At 41.0% G+C, this 14,701-nt stretch overlaps 1 protein-coding gene across 2 annotated transcripts in view; it reads left to right on the forward strand.

Annotated features, from left to right (window-relative positions):
* The window catches only part of LOC110839830 (protein I'm not dead yet), a 25,586-nt gene continuing 10,885 nt past the window's right edge, over window positions 1-14,701 (forward strand). Inside the window, exons 1-5 of one of the 2 annotated variants that reach the window (XM_022084356.2) lie at window positions 1-213; window positions 5,531-5,702; window positions 8,274-8,367; window positions 9,072-9,186; window positions 12,550-12,668. In XM_022084356.2, coding sequence (XP_021940048.1) covers window positions 115-213; window positions 5,531-5,702; window positions 8,274-8,367; window positions 9,072-9,186; window positions 12,550-12,668 — 599 coding nt within the window. In that variant the 5' untranslated portion in view covers window positions 1-114. Of the gene's footprint in view, window positions 214-1,678; window positions 5,198-5,530; window positions 5,703-8,273; window positions 8,368-9,071; window positions 9,187-12,549; window positions 12,669-14,701 lie in introns of those variants that run through there. The other variant, XM_022084357.2, reaches the window with a different exon arrangement.

Genomic DNA, 14,701 nt, shown 5'->3' on the forward strand with positions numbered 1-14,701 from the left:
ACGGAGCAGCTGTGACGTGTAACGTCTTTCAACTGTTTTGTTGTCGTAGATAAAGTTTTGTGATTCTTGCCGCGAAATTAAAAGGGCGCTGTGAGCGACGGATTTTGGATAAAAATGACTGTGCCGTTTGATAGGCTGCTGGTGCACTGGAGGTCCTTGGTCATAGTTCTCGTTCCTTTGGCCCTCTCGCCACTCATTGCATTAGGAAATAAGGTTGGTATACAAAATGTATTTGTTATGTTTGTAAGGCGGAAGAAAGTTGAAGGGCGTTGGGCGCAGATGCTTTTCTGTTTGGCGAAACATTTGAACATCGCGTGAGAAGGAAATCACGAATCGAGTCGTTGAGCAAAGAGGCTGAGGTGTGGCAAAACAGACGCTCCTGTTTCGTGTTTGTCGGTGGACTTGTGTGCTTCGATTCGTTGCCTCAGCAACCGAGGTTACGCGTGCGATGATGAACGAGTAGGGATGTGTCAGGAAACGGTAATGCTCCGGGCTTTGCTTGTGTTGGCGTCGAGTAGCTCAGGTGGTTCGCAAGTGGAATAGTTATTGATTTCGGTTGCCTGGAACAACGGAGAAGACCGCGAAAAGAATCAGTCGGTTTCCGAGCCGAGATACGAACCAGGTTACTCCCGATAACAAGTCTGACGCTTTATCGCTTGGTGTTCTTATTATTACTCCTGTTATAACGAACGTGTGGTCAGTGCCCTGCGTCCTCTGTTCACGTGACATTGTCCCAACCTTCGCATTAGAATATCCGTCTGGCTGCAGATGCCAGTCGACGCACGGCGAGGCCGTTCTGGTGGTCTCCAAACTAACTCCTACGCGTGTTCTGAAACCAGTCCAATACCTCAATTGAATATTGTCCATGATTTCCCACCGACTTTCCCTGTGGATACGTGCCCAATTTTATTTTGAACAAAGAAACAGCAAACAGCCATCCACGAGCCTTGCTGAACCCAGAAAGAATGTCTCTGTTTTATAGAAGCTTTGTCGCGCTCTGCCTTCTTCTGTCAATAGACCAGTGACGTCACAAAGCAGTTGTTGATGTTGTAGGATGCGTTTCAGTTGTGATCTGCTTTGGCGAAGAAGACAGAAGAATCGACTTTCACTCTGCAGCCGGGGGCCGAGAAAATTGCAGTGCGCCTCGGAACAACTGATCTTTAGGCCGTGACGTGAACCCCGGACCTCCGAAATACGAAGCCGGAGTGTTTCCCACTCGGCCGTGACGTCGGATGACCTCTTGGTGTCACGAGCTGCGGCCTTGTACTTTGAGACGGCGGCAGCGACTGATAAAATCTTCTCGGGCCATCTTCAGTACTAATTCGGAACGTTTCGGAGACCATGTCTGTGTCCGTCATCAGGGAGTGCTTTGAACTGAAGCGGCTGACTTCCGGAAAAGATTAAGGGCAGATTTTTTATAAAACGTGGCGCGATAATTATGTCACGTGGGTGAGCTCCCGCCTTTGAACTTTTTAACTTGTGAGTCAATAATACCGACACGACGACATACTCGCAGAATGCACGAAACATTTTTGTATGCTGAGAAACTGCGATCATCCGAATGTGTCCATCGCGCAAATGTGAAGCAGCCACAAGGCCGCGTTAGGAGCGTCTCCTGCCCCCACCCCTCTCAAGACGCAGCTGTTAAAGCTGCCGCCAGATGTCTCCACTAATAAGCCAGCGGTCACGTGTTCATTCAACGGCACTCGCCGTTGTGCTGTGAGTCTCAATGTTGTTTGTTTTTCGCAAGTGCACAGAATCCGTGTCTTGCGTTAAATTGTTGGATTGTGATTGTGGAAGATCACTCGGCTGTTACGTCAGCAAGGCGGGGTAAATGGAGAAGTCAGAACGAGAGGAGTGCGTAACTCGTCGTCTTGACAACATAAATCTCCACAAAGCACAGCGAATGCCAGCGGACGCGTCTGATAACAGCGCAGAATCAAGACCCGCACGCGACAGAGTGCACGGGGCGGAAATTCGTAGGAGTTCACGTACGCGGTGAACAAATAATTCGACGTGCTGTGATAACAATAACACCAAAGAATGCGGGGTAAAAACATCTCATCGAACAAAATCCCACGTTTCGGGAATTGTCTCTGCTCCCGTCTCTCTAACGGACTAGCCTTTCACGTGAAGACGGCAGCAGACCCAGCTGCCGAAACATAGAGCTCTGTTTTCAGAATGCAGAGCGATGAACGAGGCCCAGAAGACGAGCTTTACGACGAAAGTAGTTGCCTGAAGCACTTCCCAGAAGGCGTTGTTGTAGTGCGTTCCCGGAAGATGTTCAGGCGGGCTCCGCTTTGCGAGGCGAGGAATCCGTCTGGCCACGAAAATTACTGACGGAACCCCACAGCAGACCAAACCAAACCAAAAAGGCACGAGCAAAAGTCGATGTTGAGTTCATGCTTGCGACGATACGCGGCAAATCCGAGGTCGTCTCTCTCGTTTCCACAGCGACTCCTCGGCTGTCGCTCTCAGATACGAACATTTTGGAGTGCAGATGTCTTAGTGGAATCCGTGGGTCCCCAAGGCCACGTGGCGTCTTGCGGAACGGAATACAAATTCGTCGCTGCTTCGAGTAAATTTGGGTCACGCAAATCAGACGCCTCTGCTCGAGGACGACCGTCCCTGAGCAGAGGCCAACAGAAACACAAGACACCAGAAATTATTTACCCGATAAAATTGGCAACGGCCCGAGAGGCTCCGAGTTCCTGATTAGTGTCGCTGGCAAAATGCCACTGGAGTGAGGTTAAATTGTCAAGGCCTGCACGGAATGGCTCCTTTATTGAACGTTACGAACTCCCTTGTTTGTTTAACTACGCTTTTACAGCTGCGTAGGTCAGATGCCAGATGGTTCTGAATCGTGACATGTGCTCAGGATATCCCTACCTTGATTGAGATTTGAACCCAGAATCTCCTGGACAGAACGGAGGAATGCGAACCATCGTTCGGTGTCGCCGATCCACACGTTCATTCGGGCGTCGCTGAGTTTTTCAAGACGCGGTCCGCAGACCCTTGACTTCTACCATTCTGATGCGTATCTGCGATAGTGTCTTTCGCCTTATCGGCTGGTCCCTTCTCATGCCGAGCGCCGTCTGCGTCGTCCCCATAAACGCCTCTTCGTGCTCGTCGAATTCCTGTCTCTCCAGCGGGAAGAACCTGGAAAAACAAGGCTGAGTGGAGTCTTCCTGCCCCTGCGAGTATGCAACTCGAGGCCCTGGGCCAGGTAGCACAGATGGTTTTTGGATTTCGGGCGCAGTCAAACTTTTTTCAGAATTAAGAAGTGGCGCGGAGAGACGTGAATCTGTCAGTTGCAATGGGAATCCCCGGTCGGCGCTTCAAATTTCAAAACAACCTCAGATGTTCCTAAAGCGTCATCAAACAGTCATCCAAGGATTACTGACATTTAGGTACAGATGAGTACGATAGAAACACGCAAAATGGAATCGTAGTCCGTTTCAAAGACACTGCCTGTTTCCATCATCAGGGAGGCAGGATTTGAGGTTTTCGCGGCGGTGAGTCTGAAGACGACTGTCTTCTGGGTTGAAGGTTACCGGCGTTTCAGAAGTCCTTCTTGCCTCCATCATCAGGGCGATAAGCAAACCGCGTGCGGCTCACTCATCGCCCTCATGTCATTCATCATCTTGATTATTTGTTATAAACACGTCGTTTCGGAGGTTGGAGTATGAGGACGGATACACACTCCGGTCTCCGAAACGTCGTACAATGTCCAAAAAGTTAGTTGTTTTGAGCGGTCTAGATAGTTCCTTGAATTCGTACTTTGGATCTTCAATAACTTTGGATTTCATTCAAAGTCGCACAGAAGCCGCGTTTGGGTTTCCGGTTGTCAGTGGTTCCCGGAAGAACAATTGCTGTGAGGTGTTCGGTCTCTCTCGTTTGCTTTCCTCGTGCACCTGTGAACTGCTTCTCGCATTTTTATCAGTCATTGGCCTTTGAAACAAAACTTCAACACGTCCGCACGTGCTCGTTGTTGACATCAGCGCACGACACGAACCTGGAAGGAAGGACTCGCGGACGTCGCCTACCTTTCCGAAGTCAGGAACATTTGTCCGTTTATTTCAATATCTCTTTCAGTTGATTTGCGTCTCGTAAATGCAATGCAACAATGAAATGTTGCGAACAATCTTTTCATCGTGGTGATCTCTGGACATTTTTGTCAACAAGTACGACGTTTCGGGGGCTGGACTCTGTTGGGCTCCGTCGATAAGGACTCGTGCCATTGCAGTCTTCGAGACGCGCGGTATTTTTACGATATCGAAAGAGTTCAGTTGCTGAAATGTCACAAAAAGTCTCCGTCTCTGCAGTCGATCCGACGTCTCACCTGCACGAAAGATTTTCTGGGCAACAAACCGAAGCTGAGCTTTGTACTGTGTGGTCGGACCACGGACGAGAGAAGAGTTTTTGGGCACATTTGTGTATGCCCAGCGAGTGTGCGCCGATGCCAGGGGCAAGGCGAGGCTGTGGTCCGAGTCTCTGTTTGTTTGCTTAATATTTTGCGCTGAATGTTGACGATTTGACTATCGGATTGTTTCCAGTCTCCGGTTTGAAAAAGGCACGTGCCAAGTAGCAAAACATTGTGACAGAGAAACCGACGTGAGTGGAAAATTAAATAAAAGAAGATTGGGCTGAATTTCGCGTGATCCAAAAGAGAATTGTGCGGGCACGTGGTGGAAAAGTTAAACAAAGTTGCAATGACTTAGATCGACAGAATCTGTTTGAAAATGCAGGAGAAAGGAGGTCGTTTGGAGTCCGGTAATTATTTCCAAGAACCAGAGTCCTTTCTGGAAACGTGGCACTTCCCTTGAGGTTTTCCTACCAAACTTTTGTGTCCATCCCCATGCCAGCCTTCGTGGTTTAATGGGCCGAGAATATCAGAAAAGTGCGGAGGTTATGGTCGTGGAATTTCTCTGTGGAATCTTCGACTCATTCCCATCAATTAAAACAATTCAGAGAAGAAATAGTCGGATGGGAGGGGACGTCGATCTTTGCGGGTCAATTTGGAGGGTGATGTTCAACCGTGACGTCACACAGGTCAAGATTTGACCTTGGCGTCGTGACTGTCCGCTCTAGTGGGAACTTCAACTGCTGGTTCTGTGCACGAGATCGCGTGGCTTCAAACTCCGTCTCCTTTTCGAGATGACGGAGAAGCCGTGTTCATTTCCCAGATCGACTCGACGTAAGTTTTTTGGGTGAATTTGGCGTAGGAGATGACTTGATAATGATATTTTGAACATAATCCTTTCTTACAGAAATCATCATGTTCAAGTATGTGTCAGTGTTGCATGAACTATAATGCCCAGTTTGTGTGAGAGTGAGTGAGTTGAGAAATCCACAATACATATGTATTTATGAGAGTGTTGAACAAACTGTAATCTTCGACTTCTTGTGAAAGTGATGAACAGACAATGATGTTCAGGCATTTGTAATAATGTCGAATTTCATTTGTGGGTTCCCTTTTAGGTAAGGTCATACAATGACGGCATCACTGTAAAGCCTAATTTCTTTCTAGGAAGCAAAATGTGGGTATGTTGTCATGCTGATGTCAGTATACTGGATGACAGAGGCAGTTCCCCTGGCCGTGACGTCGTTCATTCCGGTGATTTTATTTCCACTTTTGGATGTCCTAAACACTGAAAGAGTATGCAATGCATACCTCAAGGAGACCAACATGATGTTCATAGGTGAATATTTTAAATTATTTGCTTATCGCCACTCCTCAGGGTGTTGATATTGTATGGCTTTAAATATCACTAGAATGTTAACATGAACTAAACTGACTTAATTTTGGTGGCTAATACTGTGGTCATCATTTGCCTAGCATCAATACCAGATCTTCTTTTGTGAATAAAACATCAGACTTTGGTAAAGCCGGTTCAAAATATTCCAAAAGGTTGAACACACACATTCAGTTATTGAAATAAAGACATTTTAATGAACTAAACTATTACATACATCAGCATTGGTACTTAGTGAATTAGCAAATCTAGTGTAGATGTTTAAAATGGCCAAAGTTAGCTTCATGGCACAGTTGACATCAGTGAGAAACTGTCTGACAAGCGGCCACCAAAGTTGCTGCTGGGACGGTTGCCCAAGATCATTCAGTTTCTTGCCTGAGTTCATGAACTGTTGCTGTACGCCGTGTCCTTCAAGAACCACACAAGAAGAACTCAGGTGGGGTTAAATCTAGTGATCACTGGGGGTACTCAGCAGATCTTGAGTCCCATCCATCATTCTGAATCATGGGAAAAGGTACTGCTGTGCCATCTGTTAAGTGTAGACCACACTAGGCTCCCCTTGTAATCACAACACATGGAGATTGATAACAAGGTTAATATTCCGTGTTAAATGTGTATACTTCTTTTTGGAACATTCTGTGTTTATGGGCATATGCCCTGTTGTGCAACAGGAATCAACATACTTTAAACCAAGTGTAATATGAAGCAGTTACTCACCACACAAGGAGGAGGTACTAGGTCACAGTGGGCAGACAGCTGTGACCTCTACATTGGCATGCTGTTGTTTAAATTCGCAAAAGAATAACTAATAGTAGTAACTGAAATTTTAGACATTCTTTGTGCATAGTTCACTGTATGATGCATTACGGAGAGGTTATGTCCATTAACCTGTACATTCATGATTTATTATTGGCAGTGATTTGTGAAATTTTCTGCACCATTATGCATAACCAGGACTGTCATTAAACTTGAATACATAAATAAACTTCGCTACTTATTTCACTCTTTATTGACCAATAACAATTTAGAGAATTAGTGAGAGGTGAGAACCGCAAACAAAATTTCTGTCGCAAACACAGGAGGAAAGAAACCACGTGTCGTCTGTTGGTGGTTGTTGAGGATCTTAAGGAAATAGGTTTTGAAGGTGTAGACTGAATATACATGGCTCAGGAAAGGGTTCTTTATCATGCCCTTTATAATCTGGTAATGAGAGTTCCATAAAAAGGTAGAAGGGCTCTGCTCAGTAAGTTAGTTTGTTTGGAGTGTGTTGGACTGTTTTTAAACACTTTTACAATCAGATTTATCCATATATCTCTCCAATCTTTTTTGTATAATTGAAACCTGCTAATAACTTACAAGGTAATAAAATGCTTGAATTGTTATTCTGCATGAGTTATAGTGTCTTCAGTCCTTTCAATGCTAGTGTCGTCTTTTTTCATGCAGAGTTTTGGCACTTATTTTTTTAACAAATTTGTTGTAGAATAAAGTGCCTTGTCACTAATACCAACATGCTGTCATGCTATTAACAAATACAAGATTTCAGGTTTTTACAGCAATAAAATTGTCAGTTGTAGGCTTCTTATTGTTAGTTGTGATACCATGTAGTCTTGTAGGTTGTTACAAACATTTCAGAGGAATACTGACAACCACCCACAAGATACATGGTTATCACAACCCAGAACTTACAGTCCACATGTTCCAAGAAATGTTCCATCACTAGCACAGAATGGGATAAAATATTAATTAGTTTTTGTAATTTTTACATAGATTCAATTACTGGCCATGCTATTCACTATTGTTCTTTGTAGAGTTTCTACAAACATTTTGAAGATTGCTTCCTTATGAGGAAGCGGCCATGTAAAATAAATACCCACAATCTGAAACTGTTTGCTCATACTGCAAGTCCATCTCATGTAATGCAGCGTTCAGTTACTGAAGAGAGTCAAGGACTTTTGCTCATTAGGTCTCCTCCTTTCACGTGATGCTGAGAGAATCATGAAGATGACTACCTTTAATCATTATTGTCATTATCACCATGATCATAACTTAATTAGCATAATCCATGTCTGCTCAATATGGTGAAATGTTTGTTTGATTTATTATTTAGTCTAGTCTGTTTGTTTCTTGTTGATGTACCAATTATCAGTGTTTGCCTGCTACTGGTTTGTTGCTGTTGGCAAACACTTTAATTCCTCCAAATATTATGCCTGGCTGGTTGTGGGTTTTATATAACAGAACAACCTAGTTTCCAGGAATCTTCTTAACATCTAATTACTCTAGGCTGATACTATATGGTATTTTAGTGGGGTTATGTCAGGGTTTGTTATTTAAACTTTTTTTTTCGATTCTTTTGTATAGTGTTGTAGAAAAAGAATTATTAGTGAAAATTTTGAAGTAACTTCTGATATTGAAATCAACATGAAAATCTGTGCTGAGTTTTCAATGAAACCATTGACATAGCACTGTGTGATTTTGGCTTACCTGACTAATCAGCAATGTTAAACAACTGTTGTGCAGGTGGCCTCATTGCAGCAATAGCAGTGGAACATTGCAACTTACACAAGCGCATTGCTCTGAAGGTGATTCTCACCATTGGAACAAGCCAAGTGCGGTACGTAAACCCAGTCAGTTATGAACTGATAATTTTATCAGTTTCAAAGTAGCCTCAAGAAGATTGGTAGGACTTGCAGGATGCATGGGAGATTTGTGTTGTATGAAGTGTGCACAGTATTTGTACGATCTGAAGCTTTCATGATGACTAAGTATAATAAATTCTTCTCGGGCTATGTGCACAGTATCTGTTGCTCCGGGTCATGAATTTAAGTTCTTAATCCAGTCATTTTCAGAGGTATAATTCCTTTTGTGAACTTACTCATAACTACATGCAAGTATTTTTTGTAATATTTTACGTTTTACAGTCGGTTGTCTTGTTCTGGGCTGTAACTCCAGACAGTATGTTACTCTGAAACATTTGTATCTATCTGCAAGTGCATTTGGCATCGTAACCCAGAAAAACAATATTGTCACGAGCATATTTTTCTCTGACTCAGAATTCAGGTGATACGTTTCTGTCAGTGGTTGCTGGGAAGTAAAGTTGTCACAGACGTTATCCATACTAAGTTTATCCTATAGGTACAGGCTTTTCCCTCTGATATTACCTCGTAATATGTTCTTGGGAATAGCATGTTCAACCTTAATGCGATGCTGAAGGGTATTTTATTTTAAATAAATTTGACCATTATATAATGCTTCCATTCATGTAGGCTTATTACATGAGAGACTGAGACATTTAGTGCATGTACTTCATAATTTCAGATTGTTACTAGGGTTCATGATCACCACAATGGTGTTATCCATGTGGATCTCCAACACGGCCACCACTGCAATGATGACGCCCATTGTAAAGGCTGTTCTAGATGAATTGAAACAAGTAAGAAAGAATACTGTTGTCATTCCTTTTGTAAGGTTGTCTTTCATGCATACTGTACACACACACACACACACACACTTGTAGTGGGCACGGTAGATAATTGCATAAATAACCTGACTTATATTTCAGCTATAAATATGATTACTCTGAAGTTTTTTGTGGATTTTCTTGATTTAGAAATATGTAGGTACTGCAGAGACTAATGCTTGAGCATAGGGAACCTTTTATAAGCTGGAGATTATAAAATTATATCTGGACAGTTAACATTATCTATCTGGAGCCAAGTCTGTAGTGCAGTGGATTTTATGGTAGTGAGTCGTATTAATAAGCAGACTGCTTAAATATGCCAATGGATTTAATGAATTATTGAACCATTTGAACTGAAACTCTTTTACAAAGACACCATCTTTTAAATAAAATAAATCGTTCTTGTTTCTTACACAGTACAAACATCCGAGCTTGTGGTCTACAATGCTATGAATTTTGGATCTGAGTAATCAAGCGTATTTTCCCTATTACCAAAAAGGAAGACCTCATTTTAGTCTTTTGATGATGAAAGTAATGAGAAGTCTGTTAATACGTGGCAAGAAAACACTTGATCAGTTGTTTTTTCAGCTTAATTTTAATGAGGTACAGCACTGGACAGCTAGCAGACTTTAGATTGTACACTCTGTACAGCAAGAACCAAGCTTTTGAAATTTTCCAAGTCCCAAGCCAGAAGTGACGTACATGTGCAGATTTAATTTGAACTTGCGAATGTGATCTACAATTCAATAGCAATCCCCTGCAAGGGAGCGTGGACAACCTGGTGAATAACTTTCACCTCTGTTTTGCCTTCAGAGACATGAAAATCTTTAGCAGCAATTTATGTTTTTCTTCAAATTAGGCGGACATATTGCTGTCTTTGTTTAACAGGTGTCTGGCATAAATCATTGTAGTTAATGGAAAGTGTAGGAAAGCCTCAGATGGACAAATACTAGGAGATTATGAATTACTCAAATTATAACACCAGCTGTACGCTTACGTCACTTGAGTTTTGTTGTACAAGCGTGTGTGAGGTCTCATGAAGACCCAGTATCATCCAAGTGGCACAATAGGTTCAGGACATGATTTTAGTGTGGCGACTGTCCTATCCAAGGATCCCAGATTGTCATTTAAAAATGTGTATTGCTCTACAGTATTTGGATGAGCAGGAGTAGAATGTTCATGTTAGCCATGTTAGTTATGTTGGTCCAGCTAACACAACATGAATGCTGCAACCCTAGGAGGAAGTGAGAGAAGAATAAATAATTATTAACCATTGTTTGGAGAATCAATAACAGCTTTAGAACAAGGAGTTCAGACAGAACTCGTGACGTCCGCTCTGCACATACTTCCAAATCTAGTATTGTTAATATTGTATGTAGAAAATGTAAAATGAAATCTATTTCATGAGTTAAGGTAGCCGTGCTTTTGTGTGGGCTGTCGCGGGATTTAATCATAAATATTTTGTAGAATGTAAAGCATTAAATAATCACTAGCTTTAAGTTTGATAGTGATAACTACTGGGTGTTTGGAGTTTGGTATGAAGACTGATTAGAAATATTCATACAGATTTGTATGAATTATTGTTTATTGGTTACCAATTACAAACATGGCAGCACTGTGAATCTTTGCAGTTACAACCAACAAATTTAATATAGACAAACCTGTACTTAGGAAAGTAAGCCAGAGAGTTGTTGTTAGTTTTTAAAGTTGTACTTGTCTGAGAAACTACTTCTTGATATGGTCGCACATGACGTTCATTGTTAACTAAACACCGTTCAGTAGATGTGTCCGGTCAGTCCCCCTCTTCCCTTTATGGATGGTCCTTAATGTGAAAGAGCACAAGAATGCTGGATGTAAATTGATTGATTAGTAGTAATTTAGCAAACTGTTTCTGATATTCAGTTCATAGAAGAATAGGTCATGTTGAAACAGTGGCAGGCCTAGATGATGTAAGTCATCATGTTATGATTAATCACGGGGCAATTCTATAACCTCTGAGGAGCTCTGACAGACATTAGGACAAGGCAGTGAAATAAGAGGTGATACTTCATATAACAACTCTGTTTATACATCAGGCATTTTACTACCTGTCACAAAATTGAGTCATTCATTAGTTGCTGCAGATTTCTTGTTCAGAAGTACCAAAGAAATAACTTCTTCATGATATCCTTATTGTTGTTCTTGCTAGTTATATGTTGCCTAAGATCACTACAAAGATACATGCTCGTTCTCAAAAACTTTTTATGAAAACAAAAATCCAGTGAATGTTGTGGGCCTTATGCTATCCAATTTCACCTAAGCTGTCTACATACAGACAACACAATTCACGTACTACATAGACCTGAGGATCTTTACCTTTAAGTCTGCTTTTTGCTTTAAAATCCTATGCTTACAGCAAAGTGATGTGTACTAATAATAACAAGTTTGTCATCTACATCTGATTTCCCCAAGCAGGTTATTTGTGTGGAAGGACATCTTGTTCTTCCTCTTGTTATCAATTCTAATAAGAATGGGGTGTTGTGTGTGTAACTTGATATGGTCTATCAGTCAATCTGAGTGCTGTATGTTCAGTTGATCATGTATGTTACTTACTTTGTAGTTTATTGAACGATGCTTTGGATAGCACAGACCATATAGCATCAGATAACAAATTGATAATTAAATAATGAATTGGTAAGGAAATGAAAGGAAATAGTTTTGGAATCATTTGAGGTAGTGTCCCTGCATTTTTAGTGTAAAAAGGACTGTACTTCCCTGTATTATACTGGAATGACCAAACTTCCTGTTAAACTAACAGGCTATTTTCCTCCTTGCTTATGCCAGCAGTACAGATATCAGCTTCATGGTAATGTACAGTATGTACATGCTCGATCATTTCACTAGATGGAAGTAAGTGGTCAGCTTGATGCACTGGTCACTTTATGTCCAGAGGAAGAGCCTCTAGTTCCCATCTAATAGGAGGTTAAGTGGGGACCAGAGCTGGTCTGGACTGTAATGGAAAAAAAGAGAAATCTCCGTCTCCCTGAAGCCCGGCCATCCGGCCTGCAACCTAGTCACTGTACTAAGTGATTTGTCCCACTGTCCCTGATAATATGTAGCATCTTTAAACTAGAAGTCTTGCTTCACTGGATGCCTTTAATTTGTTTGTAATTCGGTAGGACAAGAAGTTAAGTTTACTTTGTAAATATTCACAAACTTAAGTACTGTAATTATAGTTCCATAAATATGTGATTTATTTTGGAGCTTAAACATTTGCCCGTATAATATTAATATTTTTCGTGTATGTTTGTCAGATTTACATATTAATGTTCACAGCTTTGTCATAATTTATTTTAGAACAAAGATGTGGAGAGCAGACATCGAACGTCTTCATTAAACACAGCAGATTCTGAGCATGCAAGTGGTGCATTTGACCCTGAGACACGTCGAAAATCAGTCTACCAATGTGATTATGAGTAAGTCCTGATTGCTGAATTTCTTTTATTCTTTCCTTCTGTATTATTTTCTTTTTTCATTTCCAAGCTACTTACATAGCTCATGTGAGGTCAGTAGCGTACGTGGCTTTAAACTTACGTAAATTTACCATTCCATTTAAACTATTATGGAGCAAGATGTACCATAAAACAAATGATTTCCTTCATAAAAACATGTACATGTCAACATATGTCATGACTCATGAGTCATATGTTCAGCTACGGAGTACAACGTATGGTCTAATAATAGGAAGGGTCTGACTGAGCTCCCTCCAGAAATGCTGAATTCTTTCCAGTTTCCCAATTTAATTTGTTAAGTTGCTGAATAATTTAATACCTGTATTCACAACACTACTCTCAAAAAAAAAAATTCCCACAAAACTGGACATGAAGATGTCACTTTTAGTGTGACTGTGAATTTCTGTCTTCTGTTTCACCTTCTCTGTATTTACTTGTAGATAAAAGAATATTTCAGGTGTTCGTAAACAGGTCAGCTATATATGTATATAAAGATGTATGTATGTAGGCCACTAAAGAATTTTCTGTATGTTCCCCACCCCAGTGACTATTTATATAAGACACTTTTGTAATTTGAAGATGCTTCCACTTTCAATACCCCCACCCCAGAAGATTAAACCATACCTTGAATAAGCATGAAAATATTCATAATAAATTCTCTTTGTAACATGTGGTCTCATTAGATTCTTTAGAGATCGTGTAGCAAATTTTACTGAGTTTGGAGTTCAGTGATTTAACATGCGTGTTCCTTTTCATATTTTCTCTGATGTGTATGCCTAAGAATTTTATTTCTGATTTATACGCAGTATCCAAACTGTCAAATTTGACTTGTAGTTTTAATGGAGTTCTTTTTGACTAGTGTGAAAAGACATGGCTATTTCTGAATTTATCTTTAGGATGTTAGTGTTAAACCATGATTGCAACTCTGGCAGTATCTTCTTCTGACAATTGATATTTCTGAACTCAAGAAAAATAAGTTTCCTGAGGAAATTCTCAATCTCAAATATAATAACAATTAAAAAATAAGTATATTCCTTAGTGGCTTTACAAAAGTTCATATTACAAGACTTTTGAAAGCATGTTATTTTTATGGGGACATTTTTATTTAATTTTCCTGCCCCAGTTCATTTCCCACAGGCCTTGAAGAAAAAATATATTGAAACACTAATGAACAAAAATTAAATATAAAAATGAAACCAATGTAACTCTAAAGTAGAACACAACAAAATTATTTAAAAATTTAGGCAGTACCCATACATTATGACAGAAAAGTGGGATTTATTTATGTTTGCACAGTATAAATTTATATCTGAGGGACAAAATTTGAGGTTCAGCTTCTCTGAAATATGTGGAGTAATGTATATGAAGGTACTTTTTATGACCACATTTAGTTAGAATAGATGCCAAGGAATTTTTTATTGATTAGGAATGAACACAATGTGCACAACGTTATGTACGTTAATGTGGTGCATGTCAGGTTGCAAGGTGCCTCGCTGTGTCATCACTATAGTCTGCTGTGAGCGAGTTGAGGGATCGCATTCTGTTGCCTTGCTCTGTTCTCATCAGTCTGCTGTGAGTGAGTTCAGGGATCGCGTTCTGTTGCCGCAGTTCCTTAGATGATATCATGTGCGCCTGTTGCCACGTAGTATACATCTGCAAGCTGGACCAGGTGTGTAGTAGTCCCTGTTCATGCTGATCCTTCTGTGAAACTGTCAACAGCAAATCGTTTGTAGGTATGTCGAAGTTTGAAATATGGTCCCTTCCAGTCATCCGTTAATAAGGTATCCATACAGTAGAACTTTTCTGGGACAGCGATTGCCTTTCATGTCTCTCTCGTAGTGTTCTCTGGTATGGGATGATTTCTGGGGTATTATGTGTCTGCTCGATGCTTATGTTGAGATGCACAGTGCTCTTTGCTGAAACATGGCTTTTGTGCTGTCCACCTTCTATAGATTGTTTGCTGTAGGTCATTGCAGGAGATTTTCAGGTCGAAGACT

The sequence above is a fragment of the Zootermopsis nevadensis genome, unplaced genomic scaffold, assembly GCF_977971745.1.
Source record: "Zootermopsis nevadensis isolate Lab colony 2312 unplaced genomic scaffold, Znev_1.0 Znev_ptg000002l, whole genome shotgun sequence".
Classification (NCBI taxonomy): Eukaryota; Metazoa; Arthropoda; class Insecta; order Blattodea; family Termopsidae; genus Zootermopsis; species Zootermopsis nevadensis.